General features: G+C 40.4%; 1 protein-coding gene across 2 annotated transcripts in view; it reads right to left on the bottom strand.

The window, feature by feature from the left end:
- The window catches only part of pi4kaa (phosphatidylinositol 4-kinase, catalytic, alpha a), a gene marked incomplete at its 5' end in the record, with an annotated part of 34,218 nt that extends 15,556 nt beyond the window's left edge, over positions 1-18,662 (bottom strand). For both annotated transcript variants that reach the window (XM_080017506.1, XM_080017505.1), the window contains 32 exons: positions 98-225; positions 336-492; positions 575-667; positions 1,282-1,401; positions 1,526-1,615; positions 1,728-1,811; positions 1,940-2,021; positions 2,169-2,293; positions 2,378-2,448; positions 2,563-2,645; positions 2,728-2,861; positions 2,960-3,096; positions 3,601-3,709; positions 3,844-3,894; positions 3,992-4,160; positions 9,166-9,266; positions 9,358-9,541; positions 9,651-9,746; positions 9,848-9,977; positions 10,079-10,208; positions 11,327-11,427; positions 11,525-11,716; positions 13,098-13,194; positions 13,288-13,353; positions 13,449-13,597; positions 13,702-13,768; positions 14,522-14,784; positions 14,880-14,952; positions 15,067-15,155; positions 15,295-15,388; positions 15,512-15,628; positions 18,564-18,662. In XM_080017506.1, the coding sequence (XP_079873632.1) occupies positions 98-225; positions 336-492; positions 575-667; positions 1,282-1,401; positions 1,526-1,615; positions 1,728-1,811; positions 1,940-2,021; positions 2,169-2,293; positions 2,378-2,448; positions 2,563-2,645; positions 2,728-2,861; positions 2,960-3,096; positions 3,601-3,709; positions 3,844-3,894; positions 3,992-4,160; positions 9,166-9,266; positions 9,358-9,541; positions 9,651-9,746; positions 9,848-9,977; positions 10,079-10,208; positions 11,327-11,427; positions 11,525-11,716; positions 13,098-13,194; positions 13,288-13,353; positions 13,449-13,597; positions 13,702-13,768; positions 14,522-14,784; positions 14,880-14,952; positions 15,067-15,155; positions 15,295-15,388; positions 15,512-15,628; positions 18,564-18,662 (3,681 nt within the window). The remainder of the gene's footprint in view (positions 1-97; positions 226-335; positions 493-574; positions 668-1,281; positions 1,402-1,525; positions 1,616-1,727; positions 1,812-1,939; positions 2,022-2,168; positions 2,294-2,377; positions 2,449-2,562; positions 2,646-2,727; positions 2,862-2,959; positions 3,097-3,600; positions 3,710-3,843; positions 3,895-3,991; positions 4,161-9,165; positions 9,267-9,357; positions 9,542-9,650; positions 9,747-9,847; positions 9,978-10,078; positions 10,209-11,326; positions 11,428-11,524; positions 11,717-13,097; positions 13,195-13,287; positions 13,354-13,448; positions 13,598-13,701; positions 13,769-14,521; positions 14,785-14,879; positions 14,953-15,066; positions 15,156-15,294; positions 15,389-15,511; positions 15,629-18,563) is intronic.
- Between the last annotated feature and the right edge of the window lie 89 nt (positions 18,663-18,751).

Consider the following 18,751-nt stretch of genomic DNA (forward strand, 5'->3'; position numbering starts at 1 on the left):
AACAAAAGAGGAGATTGATAGGCATAGGTGGCGCTTTTTGTACAGAAGTGTCCAAACGCAGGGAAGCACAGTGACACACAAAAATCATAAAACGTACAGGTACTTCTATCCCAGCGCGTGCTGCCAGCAGCCACTCCCAGCAGGCAATGGCAGTCTCCATACCATGTTCTGTGAACATTTTGAGAGGTGACCAGCAAAGGTGGTGCAAGAGCTGGGGGTCACAGTCTAGAGGCCAGCAGATGGACAAAACACACATGGGGTGATTGCAGAAATCCGAACATTTTTTATTTCTATGTTGAATATGTATGTCTGTTTGGTAAGCACTAAACAAAAACCTTTGGTGCTGATCAGCAAAGCAGCCAGTTTGAACATAGCCTCTGTAAATTCCTCGGGATGTCGGCTATCCAAGGCTTCCCCCATTTGTTTGACCATCAGACGACTTAGATCCGATTGGCCGCGCACCGCCTGCGAGAAATGGATCATGCCTGAAACCTGAGGATAAAAGAAGACATATAAGTATATACAAAGGAAAAAAGAGGTTTGGACATCCTTGGACTCATATGTGGAGCCTTACTTCTCCAGCATATCTGTTCCTGAGGTTGAGAGAGGCCATGAAGTTTGAGTAATCCTTCTTCACACAGGCTGGCCTTTCAGTTAGTTGTGTTGACTACATGTACAAGGGGGGAAAAATGAACAAAAGTAAATAAACAGAATGAGTGATGTGAATAAGACAAGGCAGTAGAAAGAAAGAACTGGGTAATAGCGAGCAAGGTTAATATTATTATTGTTTTTACAATTTTTAAGGGAAATCATCTATTTAGTCTTAATTGAAAAACACAATTGTAGGTCTGATATTGTATTCCAGGCCTTTGGCAACAGTTTTTGGCTGCGAATGAATGCACACTGATTCTTCACTCTAAATAAGCATTCAGTGTTTGATTAAGAAGTAGTTGGGTATTTATCTGATATTCCGCGTGAGAATTACTGAACCGAGAGCATGGGACCCTGAAAAGTACGTACCTCTATTGCTGCCTGTGCGGCCATGAACAGATTTTTTTTTTTTTTAATTGGTGGCGCTCAACTTAACTATAGCTATTAATTATAGGTCCTCATCATGCTACATACTTGAGCTCCTGTAGTTCCTGACATGCTGTGTTCTTTTACTGTTGATGAAATAACATGGCTGACAGCCTGACTGAATGGCTGACAAAATAAACAATAAAATAATTAAATGAGCAGGGTAAATGCTCTTCATATTTATGAGTAAATTGAATGACACACCCCCAGTGTAGTACTCTGCCTGTTGTAGCCAGCGAAGTGTAGTATACTCTCTGTGGCCATAGCAAGGCCTGTGTGCTGGGAGAGGCCCGACACCCAGTTTTGATGCTTGTTCAGGTACTCCTAACAGAGGGCACAAACAGAGGTTAGGAACAACAATAACCAATGTTTTCAAGCTATAAGACCCCCTGTAGTTTGAAGACAGCAAAGAATGTCAAAAATTGTCGGTAAGAGTTCCAAAAATTACCTGTAGGTGGGATTTTGTTACAGACGGTGCCCATTTCATTGCTTCCTTCAAGATCTCCCCACAGCGAGCAGCAAAATCCTTCACAATGCTCTAAAATCATAGTTATATATGCAGTATATATCCAATGTTTACATTCACACACCTTATATTACACATTGAAGTGAAAGAGTAGCAATATTTGTAATTTTTCCATAATCTGTACCTCTCTGGCTTCATATGTATCAGGTACGGTGATTCTGTAGGGCGTGTCAGGGATGTCATAATAAGGTTGATCTTTATGAATGTCCTGAAACAACAAAGATATAATACACTTTAATGTCTGGTTATAATCCTCCTCTGTAACAGGACATTTTCAAATGATCTGACCCATCACACATCTCATCATTGAGTTCTGTGCCTCTGTTCTGAACTTACCGCACTGAGGGACAGGGACAATGTCTGCAGGATGTCCAACATGGTCCTCAGCACTCGGCCACTCCATAACAAGTGAGGGAAACTGAGGAGATGGATCATATTGCGGACAATTTGGATCAGCATAAAGTTTGTGATCGTTGGAGTAAGTTTGAATAAGTGAAATAAGTGTGTGTGTGTGTGTGTGTGTGTGTGTGTGTGTGTGTGCGTGTGCGTGTGTCAATGTACTGACGTTTCAGCAAGACCAGATAAATATTTGTCTGCCACTCTGCGGATCCTCTTGTGGATGTGGTTGAAGTTGACTAGTAGGAACTGAGCGTGGCGTTCTAGTTCCTCCTCATGGGCTTTGGTTTTTGGCTGAATAGGTAAAAGATCGCAATGAGGCCAATCAGGTCAGAAAATTGGAACACAAGGTGAAAAGGCTGATCTTCCTCCCAATACCTTCTCAGCCATCATGTGCAGGAAGACCTCGAAAACTTTGTCACCAACTGCAATCACACACTGCATCATGCCTGTGAGGAAAGAAGCACATATTGATGAATGAAATAATTAAGAAAAAAAGGTATCTTTTCATTTATTTATTATTTGTATTCATTATTTATTTATGTTGCATATGAACTGCCTACCAGACTTGTCCTTCTGTATGGCTCTGTCCTCAAAGTATCGGAACATGACCTGGAAACGATCCGAGTCCAGGGAACGTAGCATCCTAACAATGTGAATTGTGAGAAATTAGAAAAAAATAACAACTTCACAACTTAAAGAAATTGGTATTTCCTGATATTTCTCACCTCATGTATTCCAGCCTGTAAACTGACAGCAAATAGGTGGACATAGCAAAGTCCAGTTTGTTAATGAGTGCAGCCACCTCGGGCGGAGGGTCCAGCAGATTGATGATGGTACTTCGCAGATCATTCAGCTCGGCCTGGAACACAGCAGGGGATCCATCAATAAGTGGAGAGATTTCTAAGTGTGTTGCATGTGCATGTTTTTTTTTGTGTTTTTTTGTGGGGTGGAGGTTACCGGCGTGACAGTGTCATTCTTCAAGGCAGAGTTGTACTGCAGCTCTGAGCGTAAAGGTTCTCCACTGGGAAATGTGAGCAGTGGTGATTTGGTCGCAATCTCACACACTCCCTCGTACCATTCTTCTGGCCACAGACCTGAAGAATACAATGGAAACATAATATGACCGGCATCACTTATTGAAATTTACACATTTTCCAGATAATTGATGTACATTTTTGCAATAGCAAATAAATGCATATAAAAATGTGTGAAAATGTAACGTATCCTAAGCGTAGTACATGTTACGGTTTACAAAGATAAAGATAATGTTTCTAAAGATAAATATGTTTTTGAAATTAAAGATAATGTTTATGAAAAAATAGATAATGTTTATGAGGATAAAGATAATACTCCTGGAGATAAAGGTAATGATTGTGAAGATAAAGTTTATAAACATAAAGGCAATGTTTATGAAGATAGAAACAATGTTTATGACGATAAAGATAATGAATATAAAATTGAAACAATGTTCATGACAATAAAGATAGTATTTCCTAACATAAAGATATTGTTTCTGAAGATAAATCTAATGTTTATGAAGATCAAGATAATGCTTCTGAGGATAAAGATAATGTTTACGCAGATAATCAAATCTCCACCTGATCCCTCCACAGCGAACCCCATGACCACAGAGTAGAGCCAAAAGTCTCTGAACAGCTTCTGCAGCCGTGGCTTTGCTTCCTTAATAGGCGGCAACCTCTTTGTTAACTACCACAAGACACAGTCGACAGAAGAAGAGAACATCCAACATTAAGATTCAGAGAGAATTGTGCCCATAGTTTAGCACAAGGACATAATTTACCTTTATGAATATAGAAATATACAAATATGTAGTCACTCACCACAGCAATCACTGGAATTAATACACCAAGGTTCCCAGCACTGCTTGAGGCCTGGGGTACAAAAAAGAGATAAAAGTGCACGTAAACATGATTTTCTCAGATACCTTGTGTTCCTGGGCTCCTCTCTACCCCATGCCCCATACCATACCTTCAGTGCTGGTCCTTTGTCAGAAGCTCTCTCGCTTGCCCTCTTGCCCTCCAAACCCAGTTGAACAAAAAGCTCAAGCAAGTTGACCAACAATTCATCCACCATCTGCTCAGCCTGAAGATTTGCTGCAATATTGGCTAGTGCATTTATCACTGCCAGGGAACAGTGTCTGCACAAACAAGATGGGACACATAGGATAATTAGCATGAGATCACATAGAAACTCAAACGGCATTATGACTTGTACTTTTGGGAGCCCCCTTTTTTTTTTTTTTAACCTGTGCTGTCAGCATGCTGGGCACACAACACAGAGTACTTGTATGCCATTACATCTAGGACAGAGTTAGTCTTCAAGTGGAGTTTAAGTTCTCAACCTGCAATGCCACTTTTTATTCATTCTTTAATCATCAAGAACTGCTGCAATAACTCTGTCCTGTCGTAACCTATAGGATGACTTGAGCAATGTTTTTTGATACACAGAGCCATCACCTATCCCCCTCCTTGGAGAACGATATTACCATGTTTTGGTCTATAAACAACTAATCACTACTCCAAGAGTGGGAGAATCACCACCAAATAAACGTAGAACCAAACAACAACATGTACATGGAAAAACGTAAACATAGAAACATCAGACGATGTATCGAAAATTCAGCACATGGCATCTTCATGTCATAGTTATGGCAGTAAATGAGGGAGAAAAGGAGAGAGATGTAACCAGAAGGATGTTGGGGGTGTGTGTGTGTGTGTGTGCCTGTAATGAGACTGCCTGTATGTGTTTGTGTGTGTGTGTGTGTGTGTGTGTGTGTGTGTATGAAGTGTCCACTGGTGAGTGTACGGGACTTGTCCCAATTGGTTCCGGTGTATAAGGTTGGTATTATATCGTAGCACCTCCAAGCAGCGGAAAAGGCCCCCAAGCCACTGCTGAGGCCCGCGGCCGTAAAGACACCACATGACCACAGGAAAGCCCCAAGCACCCCGCCCTGCAGCCACAGAAGACCCCCCCAGCTCCCAGAAAAGCTGGCAAGCCCGCAGAGCAACACCCACGCCCCGCCCAGAGGAGCCCGCCATGCACCTCCGCCACGCCACTCCCCCTTCAGGCCCATGACCAGGCCCTGGTCGTCGCGTATGCGGACAACAGAACAGAGGGTGGCAGACGGCCCTCCCACCCACAGCCTAGACCACCAGCAACGGGTGCCCTGCGCACCGAGAGCAGGTACCCAGGCAGCCCGGTGCGACAATAGGAGTCCCCCCCCAGCGAAGGAGACCACATGGAGAGCCTGCGCCAAGCAGACCCGGCCAGGCTCAGGTCGCCGCCCGGGTCACAGGACCAGACAGAACGTCTAACCCACCCCGGCACGACGGGCCACTGCCCGTCCCCCCCCCAGCAGAAGGACACGCAATCCCGACCACCCTGCCCACTTGGAAGCACCTTCAATTGAAATGGATGTTTGCTTAAGGATTTTGAATTACCGGCCAATATGTCCTGATGATTACAGTTGGTGGGACATGTGGCCATATCTATATTCAGTGTTGCATTGTGCAAAATACTGCCCTGCGTCTTGGTTTGGTCTTGGTTGGTTGGTTGGTCTTTGTTGGTCTTGGTTAACTGAGACATCACACGTCAGACGTCTCGTTCGAAAATATATCTGTATATCTGTACTATAAATGTACAGATTCTGATTGAGAATGTCCAGTTGGACTGTGTACAGCGGGCGCCGTGGACTCGGTCACTTTGTGGCCGTTAGAAGTTACCAAACTATCGACTTATTTGTCTATTTATATAGCTTCTTACCTGCTCGATGTCAGTAGATCTCTTCGATTGAGATTTTACATCTGTGGTCTACATTACTTTGCCGGATTACTGAAAATATTAATAGAAAATAATCCTTAAAATGTTGTCTTTCGTCCCTCGAAAACACTGAAGTGACCGATTCAGTGATGAGTTCAAAATCCAAGGTGGCGTCGGAAAAATAGAGCTGTGGTAATTACCCACAGAACTATGACAACGTTTTATCGTATTTGATGGAAACTGAACTTACTGAAAATGTTATCCAACTAAAGAACTGAACTAAACTTTACAAAAGAAATACGTAAATTACACTATCATAAATCAATGTAAATGTCATAATTGATGTATAAGACACAGAACATCTACTGTCACAGAAACTCCAGATGTACTTCAATGCAGCAAGGTAAGTTATAACAATAACATATAGTTTAAAATAAAAAATATAATATTTTTTTGGGGTAATAAACGTCATGTATAAACATTGGCCTATAACTACACTTAATTGAAACAACTATAATGAAAAGGCAGAAATTGTTTCTGATCTTGGCTAATTATTCCATAATAATTCTAATTGCAAATTAATGTTAAAGTTACATACATGTTATCTGCATTACAATATAGACAAATAATCTATTAAACTGAATTTTACAATTGTATATTACTAACTTTACAATAAAGTAATACAAAGTACAATAAAATAGTAATAACAAATAACATGTATTTATACATTTTTTTTAATTAAATGTAGTTATTGTTATTGTTATGAAAAGTAATTTAAAATGCTATTTTTGTTATTCTTACAGATGCCAAAAAATAGCCGAAAATCAAAGACAATAAAGAAGCCATTGTTCAAAAATCCAGTCGTCAAGATCAGTCACAATATTAGCACCAATGGTGCAATGAAACTTAACGTGGATGTCACGGTAACTATTACAATGTCTGTCATGCAACGTTACCTGGTCAAATACAAAATGACCAACTTGACGACAAACATTTTCGCCATCCAACCATAGTTTCACGGGTGTCAACTTCTGTGTCGGAAACACCAACAAAAATATGGTGACTGATATTACCAAGTTAGAGAATACATTAAATACATGAAAAAATCAAGCTATTAGAATTCACTTTCTAAACATTGTTTTCTTTAGTTAAAAAAAGAAACACAAAACAACGTTGATAAACACTGTTAGCAATTTTATACAATTTGTCTATTTCTCATTGATTTTATTTTCTCATGATTGCCATTTTTATTAGATTTATTGATAATTTGACATGTGATCTTTATAAATGTGTGATATTTGTTTACTTATTTTGTTCAGCTGTTTTTGGCAACAACTATCAAAACAATCATCTGACTTGTTTTGTCATTTGTTGTTTAAATTATTTATAACTGACCTTTCTCATATACCTATATCAAAATAAAAAAAATAAAATAAAATAAAAATTGACGTCTCGTTGAACTGGAAGTGTTTCATACATATCGCTATAAATGTTAGATTCATGAATCATGTCATCATCATGTCCAGGTCAGTCTGAAGGTCAGTTACAAAATAAAAAAAAAACAACTTGTGATACATTGCACAAAATTATCACGAAAACTCTTATACTTACCTAAAACAAATACACTGGACCCCGTCTATTGCTGCCTGCAGCTATATTTATTATTATTATTATTATTGTACCAGAATAATGCAGTCAGGCAGACAAAGCATATTGGTTGTCACCTGTATCTAGGGTTGCCCCCAAATATTCAACAAAACGTTTGTTGACGAGAAGCGTCTTAGTCGACCAAGTTTTTCATTTGGTCGGTTGGTCACAGGAAAAAAAAAAGCCCATTCGGGAGCTGCGCCTTGTCAAAATATTAACCTTAAAACCTATATGGCTGGAACCAGTATATAAAATGCTAGAGGGCTCTTAATTTGAAACAAATTTTCACAGAACTAAATGTTCAGTCTCTTTGCTGGTTGTTCCGACACATTCAGAAGAATAATTACGGCTTTTGCCGGTAATTACCAGGCGGCTCGCTTCATGCATGCGCACCGCGCAGCGCTTATAAATTAAATTTATATTTTAAAGGCTGGTTCGAAGTTATTGTGCTGGTGTTTGGGTAAAAAAATAACAAAATGTTCAGTTCCCTTGCTGATTGTTCCGATTCCTCATGACTAACTTCCCTGACATTTAAACACAAGTTTAAACTTAGACAATCCAACTAGTCTAAAGGTCTGGAAAAATATTGTGTATATTATAAAAAAATATTGCGTACATTATAAGAGCCATTTGAAACCGTTAATCACATTCTTCAATAACCAAATCGTATCTTAAATGCCCCGACGGACCGGGCGGAGGTGGGACGGAGGTGGGCCGGTTGTCCGCCTGAGCCCCGAGCCCCAGGGGGCCAGGGACGGGGAAGGCTTAGCGAATAGCGTCCACGAAGTGGCGAGGTTTGGGTGGAGGGGTGCTGTAAAGGCGAATCATGGACAACATGTACATGGTGGCCCCGGGAAATGCTCCCGATGAGAGGTCCCTAACGAGGGGATACTAACACTGGGAAAACGATCTTCCTTACTCCACATTTCAGTGCAAATTATGTCAATATGTCATTTAAATGTGTACATTAATAAAATAATCATAGGGCCTAATAAGTGTAATGTAATGTTTAACCAGTGTAATTAACAGGTGGCTCGCTTCTGTCATGAATCCTCCCTGATCTCTCAGTATTTATATTTCCTCCATGTCATTTCAGATTTTCCCGCACAACAGCCTGTTTCCTGTACCTTCCGTCCGAACCCTGATTCTCTGCCTGTTCCCTGCCAGATACTTTTGCCTTCTCTAACTGATCTCTTGGTTTTGACCACGGCTTGTTATTTGGAATAAACCTTGTGGACTTTGACTTCTTATCTGATTGTTTTTGTGTCGTGCTTATAGTGTAGGTTCACATCCATTCTGAGTCAGTGAGCATAACAGCTTCGTGGACGCAGCGCTTGTAAATTAAATTAAATTTAAAAAAGGCTGGCTGGTTATTCGGTTTTGAATTTATCTGTAACATAGCACAGTGTTGACACTGTTAGCTCTGATGGAAACAGGACACCCGGGTCGACCAGCAAATTTGCCAGTCACAGTGGCAAAAAATAAATAAATTTCTCCTGGCAACGCGGAGGTGTCAATTGTCTGTTTTGAGCGGGTAAACCCGCTAATTTTGGTGTAAAAACTGTATTAGTTAAATAAAAATTAATTCTCAGCCCTGGAACTCAAACCATTTTCTGATGCCCCAAATACATATTTAAATAATTAAATCAATATCATAAACGTGCAACGATTAGTCAAATAATGGCTTGAAATCACGACTAGTTGACTAGGAAAATCTTTAGTCGGGGCAGCCATACCTGTATCCATGGTCCTTGTAGTCTTTGGTGGAATAGACCATTGAACTGGCCTTCACACTGATCTGCTGGAACAGGTTCCACACTTCTTGGTAGATGTATTGCTAGAGGGAGACACAAATGATTACGAAGGTAAAATAGTCTGATTCCCATAAAAGGTAGTGTTTGGGACGGATGACGTATGGCTCTACTGACGTTTCCTGTGATGACCATGCAGCCCAGCTGGTCGACGATGAGGACGTCGAGCTGCGAGGGAGGCTGGCAGAACTTCTGCTGGAGGATCTGCAGGATGGGCTCCATGACTCGGGGAGTGTCTCTCAAGGCCACAGCGATGTGACCCAGTGCTCTGATGGTGTGGTCTGGGATCAGGTGGGCATCCCTGGAGAACAGAATATGGACTTTCTTTTTTAGCGGCCTGGTGATGTCAGACGCAACACAGTTAGATTAGGAGTGCATATGATTGATATTTTCAGTATAAATATGCATACTTATCGTTTTCCTGGTAGATGTAGAGGCGGTTAGATAGACTTGCAAGAAAAGCTTCAACTATGACGTTATCCATGGTTAACCCTGCTTTCAAACACCTAAGAGAGGAAATAGGGGTGGAGATAATATTCATGCTACAACGCTTTCTTCTGTGCAAAATGCGTTTCAAAATCAACATGTGGAATATCGGTCATCACACCTGCAGATGTTATCTATGGAGATGTCCCGCAGCTGTTCGTACATAGAGGGCTGACTCATCTTGATGGAATGGGAGCTGAGTGTCGACTGGGAGTACTCATTGGTCACATGGATCTTAATCTCACCCCCTCCTTAAAAAAACAGAGTAGATGATTTAAGCTTTTTTTTTTTTTTCATTAATGAAGAATTGTAAATACAGTATTTTGGCCTCAATTGATGGGTGTAATGTAACCTGTAGTGTACTGGCTGTGGTATTTGTAGAGTTTGACCAACACCGGAGAGGGCACCACTAAGAAATCTCTCAGGGACATGGTTACAGAGTGAGCCACCACAGGAAACCGCTCGCAAAGACGGCCGAGGCCCTGAAAAAGAACAGATTTTCAAATATAACCATACTGAAATGTAAGCAAATCAATTAATTGCATTGCATTAGTGCACGAAGTAACGATCGCTCATGCCTAGGGTTGGGTACCTAGACCCGGTATTAAACGGGCCCCGGAAGTACCAGTAGCAATTAACCGTATTAAAGAAATGAAGAAAATGTTTATTCTATTTATTTAGGCTATATAACCTGTTTCTAACTTGCAATAAGATTAAGATATTTGTCTGAGACGCATTTTCGGTATTATCAGAAGGGACATTTCTCCTCTTTCTCTCTCCCGCTCCATTGCCAGAGATATGGAGATATGCGTGAGGGGGGCGGGGCCAGCTCCCTCTGCCTGGCTCTCACACACGCATGAGGAGGTCCCTGCTCTGAGTGAGTGACAATGGCCCAGAGAAATAAGCGCTCAAAAGTCTGGTTATATTTCACTAGAGGCGATGCCGACCATGCTCGTTGCCACAAGTGCAACCAGTCTTTTCCATGTAAGGGAGGAAACACGAGCAATCTTTTGAAACATTTAGTAAAAGTACGTCGCATACACACGGAGAAATGCACCGTTTTCGACTGCAATAATAATCCCATAACATTACATTAAATGTTGTTTAATTAAACATCAACGCGAACGTAGACTGCGCCACTCTCCAATGCATAATGCGCAGAAAAGAAAGCAGTGTTAATTCTGCTCTTAATTCGTTTTTTTAATGCAGCTTCCGATGCACACAGACATAGACGATTCACATATATAAAAATATATTAAGTTTCCCCTTATATATAATTCCTCATTGAAATGTTATCCCTGTGCATTTTTGTTCGCTTGTTTTATCCTGGTATTGTTATGCACATTGACTGAAAAAATGATGATTAGACTTGTCCACTTTCAGGAGGCAGTCCTACTATTATAAAAAAAAAATGGCAGCGATTCTGGATTTTTTTTTTATTACTTTACAATATGAATAATGAGGGGGAATATAACAATTTCAATGATGGTGTTTTTTTAAGGACTTCAGCAAAAAAGGGGCTATTTTCTAGGTATTCCAGTACTTCAATTTCTGAGGACGAAATTCTTCAAGGAACCGGTAAGAACCGTGACTAAGTTACCTGGAGGCAGCAGATGAGGAGGGGCATGTGAGCGATTATGACTTTACTGGAGGTTTTCGACTGCAGCTTCTCCGACAGTTTGGTGCACAAGTTCTCGGCACCTAGTGAAGGGAAAGAGGAAGCCTGATTTTTAAAAAAAGGAGTCGTTATAATAAGCTACATTACTTGGAGGCGAACACGTAAAAAAAAGGTCCTGACCCTGCTCTTCGGTGACGGCCCACACCATGAGGTCCACGCAGGCGGCGTTGGCCTGACAGCGCAGCTTGAGCGGACTCAGCTCGCTCTGGAGATACTCCACGTCATGAAGGATGCGCTGCAGCTCTGACTGGCTGCTGCTAAACTGCTCCAGGACAAAGTCATGCACCTCCTTCACGAAGCCTGTCTGAAGGTCTGAGGAACACATGAAGAGGCAGAAGTTAGATTAGTTCACTGATTTAGGATTGGATTTTGTTAGTAATGATTAGTGACTCCTTCTGTTCTCTTATTCTCCAGCCGATTGATTTTTATTCTCCTTATATCCAGAAATAATCCTTACTGTATATCATGAATAAATTAACTGAATAGAAAGCTGGTAGATGACAGGATTTTTATGAGACTTATTATCACTGAAGCATAATTGACTGTACGAATGTGAATTGTTGATAGAGAGGTGCATTGTTTATTGTTAGATTAATTTTTGTTGTATATTGTTGTAGTTATTTGCATATTGAAAAATACATTCTTCTAGCACATTATTTGGGTTTGTTGTTGTGGCAGTTTCGCCTGCCACAGGCAACCCGAGTGCCATTTTTAGGGCCCTCCGACACAGAGACACAGGCGATGGAGTTGAAAACCCTAATTGTAAAGAGTGGGCCAGGTGGAACAAGCCAGGAGCAGATCGACAACATGTCATGACAAGGGCTCCTCTCCTGTGTGTGTGGGGATGGGTGTTTTACCTATAGCCCATTGATAACTATGATGAGCAACAGGCGTACAGCCACACGGATGCTGAGCCCAATTAGCTGGTCTGCTCAAAGACACCATCCGCACACCATATTTGGATATTGCCAATTCATGTTTTTTTTTTGGTATGTTTATTTGTATTGCTTTTTTGTTCATTTTTAGGTTTATGTTCATTGTTTGTCATTGGGTTATAGCATGTTGCCATTCTTCATTGTTAATTTTTTTGTTTTATTGCTAAGATCTATTTCATTGTATATTTCCATTTTTTTTCCATCTTCTAGTAAATATTTAGGTCCATTTTATGTTTCAAATTCTTCAGCTAATTCTTATTTTTATTTTACTCTTTACTTTAGTTGTCCTATTTTGATGTGACCCGCTGTGAACTGCAATTTCCCACCAGGGAAAGAAAGAAAGAAAGAAAGAAAGAAAGAAAGAAAGAAAGAAAGAAAGAAAGTATGTACTGTATGTACGTAACGATCTATCATATCATATAAATGCTGCTCTGGGAAACTAAGAACTAATAAAAACCTAGTGTTATCGAACTTGGTACTTAAAAAAAACAAAACCTTTCTGCAACCCGCATTTTTAATTCAATTCTATCTATGTTGCTCTTTGAGCTCGTCGGCTCATCCACTTAAAAAATTATCTATCTATCTATCCATCTATCTATCTATCTATCTATCTATCGATCTATTACATAATCATCCATCAGATTGGAGCCGAGTATGGCAAAAGCCAAAGCTTGGGAGCTGATACACAAGTTCATTATCTGCTGTAACAACAATCACATTTATGAATCAATTCATATAGTCTAAGAGGCTTTTCATACCTTTCAGATTGTACAAGGTATCCCTCAGCATTTTAAAGATGGCGACATACAGAGGATCACTGAAGGTTTTGTAATACAGGTGAATACCAGGGTTCAACTGCGATGAAAGAAAATGACATTAAACACGGAACACTGAACACAGGCTCAGATGAATACCTTTTGAAATGTAAAGAAATTCCATCACATGTACCTCTACGACTTCAGCCAAAGTATCATCCAGTGTCTTCAGAAATGACTCGGAGACAACCTGTTCAACCTGTGCAAAACAAACAGATGCTTAATTACAATTGATTGGACCAAATGTGGGTGAAGGTCACTTTTTCCATCATGTCTGTTCATCGGATGACTGGCCATGTGCAGGAGCTGTCGGAGCATGTCCAGAGGGACGTCGAAGTCTCCAGTGCTGCACCCGGTGAAGAGTGGCGACACAGAGAAACTGGAGCTGATGGTGGAGAAGTAGTAGTCCGGGTCCACCGAGCTGCCGTCGGGAAGATAAGAGCCTGGAGATGGATGAAAGGTGACGGAGACGTAGACCAAAACAAATCCTCAGCGTCTCAATCGAGCCATAATGTAAAAATGTTACTGAATTTGGCCAAACTCAAACCTTCAAAGTACTGGGTGGTGGGGTCAGCTGGTGAGCTGGGCATCAGACCTGCTCTCTCTGGACTGGCCTGGGGAAAAAAATAAAATGTTAATATCATTATTTATAATATACTCATTCACCCTCAAAAACCTGTCTATAGACTGCAGCATACTTTATGTAGGAGGAATTAATTTAATATGCATTAGATGGGTCACAAATGGCATTATAATCATCTTTTAAAATTCCGACAGCCAGTTCTGCTAAAGGTTATTAAGATGTAATTAAGTAAATACATGGAATAATTTAGCAGTAACTTATCCTGTGCTTAAAGTTGCATTTATATATTCTGTGTATTTTTTTTACGTATTTGACTACTTCGGTTTGGTATTTTTTGGCTACTTGTGTATATGTGGCAATTTTACTTTATTTTAACTTTACATTTTTATTCTATTATATTTTATATTATTTTATATTTTTCTCAGACTGTCAAGCTTTTTTAAATGCTAATCGTCTGGAGATAAGCGCTAATAATCACCATGACATATTCTCACACATGTAAATGCACGTGGCAAAATAAAATCATTCTGATTCAGATTGTTGTGTGAAGTCATTGCTTCTCAATTTGTTTAATTAAATATCGATAAAATAATAAGTACAAATTTATAATTAAAAACAAAACTTAATTGAAGTACTTGAAGTCACTTTTGACCCTATATATACATTCTAGGTGGGTCAAGTTGCCTATGCATTCTAAGGTTAAAAAAGCTCTTGTAAGTCTAAAAACCCCCACCACCCTGAAAGTGATTGGTGTATGGTGATGGGGTATGAAGTAACAGTGTACCTGTTGGGATATGGTGGACACCGAGGAGCCTTTACGCTTCACTGTGTCCCCCTGATACACAGTGAGCAAGGAGCTGGGCAGGATGGAGCGGAAGTCGTTGAACGAGCGCCTGCGCACGGAATCGGTGTCGTCGCCGGTGGACAGAAGAGGAGCGACCGGCCTGGGGAAGAGCTTGGATAGCAGCGACTCCTCCGTGTTGCTGTAGCGCCCACATGCCCTGGCCACACCGAGCAGGCAGGGCACCGTGTATCTGCAGAGGTATTCTAGAGAGAAGAGACCAAAATCAGAACGATACATAAATATTCATTTGAACAGATCCCTATATGCAGGACGCATTGGGGTGTACCCAAGTTAGTACCTTTGTCATGATCCTCTGGATTTTTGCAGATCTCTTGCAGCACCTGCATGATGTCCATGATTGTGTCCAGGATCTATCAGAAGGATAATAAACTCATTACTTAGAGTAGTTTGACAATTTTTGTGTTACATTCATTGCATAGATGATGAAAACTAACACACACACACACACACACAGACACACACACCTGTCCCCGTAAGGTCTCATCATGTCGGGCAACATCTGACAGCAATGTTACAAGACTAAAGCTGAAGTTCTCCGCCACAGGGAGAGTCTCTGAAGGACATCAATTAAAAAAAGGAAACAGTTCACATAAATCGATACACCGTAGTATGGGGGTCAGGTGAAATTAATTTGCAATAATAATAATGTTAATAATCATGTTGTTAAGTTGTTTTGCAGGGTAAATCTTTACCTTTGCCTTTGCGTTCTGAGCTTTCTTCAATCCACTGAACTCTGGTGATACCCTTGAGCAATCCAAGAAGATAGGGGACAATCGTGTCTTTGTGCTGCAGCACAAATATTACGCAGCATGTTAGTTAGCGAAATCCAAACAATGTTACACGTGGGTGAATTCCACTTTACTGTGGATTCTATTCCACCAGAAAGCACACAGATAACATTTCAGCTACCTGCAGATTGGACTCGACGAGAAAGATGCCCAGTGCAATGACAGCATCTCTCCTCCTCTCATCGAGCTGGAAAACACCTCTGAAGTCCACAGGACACATGCATTGTAACTTCTGGACCTAAGGAGACAATAGCTGTGTTAGATAATATTATATAATGTATGATAATATCAATAAACAGTGCTGGTTTCATTTCAGGAATAGTTTAGCCAACTGTACACAGTGAGAGTGCTGCGTAGGTGTTGTTTGCTCTTGGTAATCAGGGCTGAAAGCATTAACTTAATAATTATAGTGTAAGTATAATAAAGAAAACAAACCCCTAATCCCACAGTTTATCGTGGCTTCATTAGATTCAGATTTTAACTAAATTTGGTTTCAGGCAACATGCCCAACGTAACCGGCTATTTGCATTACCTAACAAGGATTTATCTTGACGAGGCCCTAAGAAGGATTTAAGCCAATTTAAAACACTGTTCAGCAGAGAGCGAGAATCAAGTGTGATACAGAGTAAAAAGGTGACTTAAACTGTATTAACTTTATTTCCATTCAACTTAATTTAACAGGCTTCAAAAAAGACTGTTACAGGTCATTAAAGGGTCATTAAAGGGTCATTAAATAAATACAAACAAACGAAAAAAGATAAGTGATGAAATATTACGACCCACAACAATAAGTTTAAACAGAAATCGCAAGATAATGAAACTTCGATTGAGGAAAATTCTACTTTAAGTAAGTTTGAAACAACTAGTAACCTTGAGATGCAGGTAACCTGTTCAGTAGACCTTAAAGGCCGAGCAGGGTAAGATTTTAAACCCTCAGACACAAACACTCATACACATAAGCAGGACCAAAACACGCAGAGTTTTAAAGGCAAGGAGTTGTATCTTGAACTGCATCCTAAATCTAATGGGAATCGCACAGGTAGATGGATGTATCCAGCTGCAGAACATCAGTATAGCAATCATATGACACCATGCTGAACCGGTGGGTGATGTGGACAAGGGGAGTCATGTAAATTGCATTGGGCCCAGGATTGAGCCACGAGGGACTCCTAATTATGAACAATGCATAACATTTAATGCATAAAGCAAGTAGTGGGGACTATCATCATCATGTGGACAAGTAGAACAAGGCACTGCTGCAGCTTTGCAGACTTGTAGGCTACATTACATTGCTCAGCTGCATTACCATTCATACCATCACCATTCACCAGTCATATTCTCCAAATAAGTGGAGGGAAAACATGGAAGTCATTGATGCTAATAAGAGCCTTTTAAGATGTTAACCTGGTGAAGTTACAGAGTGGTTTAAGATCCCTGTTGCTGTGTTTATCTATCGTCAACAGCACTGCAAATTTCCTGTATGCATACGCTATAATTCAAAGTTGCATTTTGTCTGCATAATAATAAATGATCAGGGAGCCCCAGATTAGTCTCAATGCAAAAGCCCTTTTTATCATTTGTTTATTTCATTTCTGGATAGAAGGAACAGTGGACAGATGGTTCATGGTTGGTGGGTGGCCCAGAAGCTAATAGGGAACACTACCCATGTGTTACATCATTGTGCAAGGTCACACTTGCCCATATACAGCCTATTAGTATTGCCATTGCATAAAATACCTTTTGCATTATTCTTAATGAAGATGTTGGGTGACCTTTCAAATCCAATGAGAAAGTGTGAGGCCTTCCCCATGGGACTCAATGTGCCCGACTCCATCAGTGGGTTCACAAACAGGTCACTTGTCCTCCACTGATCCACTGATCCATGCCATGCACACAAACATATCCTGATGGACACATTTAATTATGCAAACACATTTACTGATCATTACTGTTTCACACTGAAGTGTTTCATCACACTAATTGCAACTAGGGAACAAGGAAACTGTTTATGAGAACATTCAAAGATCTTTTTCATTCATCTTGCTGTTTGAATTTGTATGACAACAAACTTTTATTCCTGCTTGTTTGACTTATTTAGATTAACAAGATGCCAAAATCAGTGTAGAATATTAAACTTTGTTTTTAAACTAATTCAACTAAGAAATATATTTCATTCAAACTAACTTTCTGATGCATATTAATTCAATAGTGGCTGTCCTGATTGTTTTTGTTCTATTTGATGCTGTCTATTTCTCAAAAATTGATCAACAAAATGTGACGACTGTAATCACTCATATTGGTAATATCGGCAGTAGTTACTCGCAAGTTAATCTTTTAAGCTATCTGCTTTTTCCCCTACGGCCCAGAGTACCCCCTACCTAGTCACCTCTATAAAAAAGAATAATTTCACAAATGCAATTCAAATTTATATAAAATGTATCCTTTTTAAAAACACATTTGTGTAATGAATGAGGCACAATTTGGAAATAGTAACATGGACTGTGTCTACCTGTTGTGTTTTATTTAAACATGAGGATGATCAAGTTGATGACAGTATTGAGGACTCTGGGCTGAGGGCTTAAAATGAATTGACCAGGCAATGGATTATTATTATTTATTTATTTGTGAGTAATAAATTGCAATTTGGAGAGTCTTTAATTCATTCATACAATTGATCAAACATAATGAGAACTGGTACAATGCAAATGTCAACAACTGCACACACATTCCCCATTAGTATTTTGCTGCATACTTGCTGTGGGTTTAACATTTTGAGACAAACATCACACCAAACCCAACGTCAAAATGCTTGTTGTCTCAGCTCTCGTCAGTTTTGGTCCGAACATTTTAATTTGAAAAACTTGCGAAACAGGGATTACAATTATATTACTATTAAAATGTAACATACTCGGGTGCGCATTACCTTGGTTGACAAGTTACTACTGGCATGTTTATAAGCTGATCGCGCCCCTTCCAGGCGGTAGCTTACACTTACTTTCCAGTCGGCAGTCAAATCTTACACCCCAGATTAAATTTGTAGTGATTATGAGCTGTGCCTTCTGACACGGCAGCCTAAACAGAAGCAGACTGCGGAGACGGCAGCCTTGACGTCAGGCCTCGCAGCCGAACGAGCCGCTAGCCGGTAAGAGCCTCTCGCCTTTAGCTCCCGTTACCTTTTCTATCGGTGCTTGCCGATGGGCCGCCAAAGAGCGCGCCAGTGACAGGACGGTGTTGAAATAAAATCCTCTCGATCCGCCTCCATTAGATGTCATGGTTTTAAACGCGGGGGGGGGGGGACGAACAGGGGGAGGGAGGAAAAAACCGCGCAGCGCTAGACAGACGTCATCTTGGTCACTTTGCC

This window comes from Zeus faber (genome assembly GCF_960531495.2).
Source record: "Zeus faber genome assembly, chromosome: 17".
Lineage (NCBI taxonomy): Eukaryota > Metazoa > Chordata > Actinopteri > Zeiformes > Zeidae > Zeus > Zeus faber.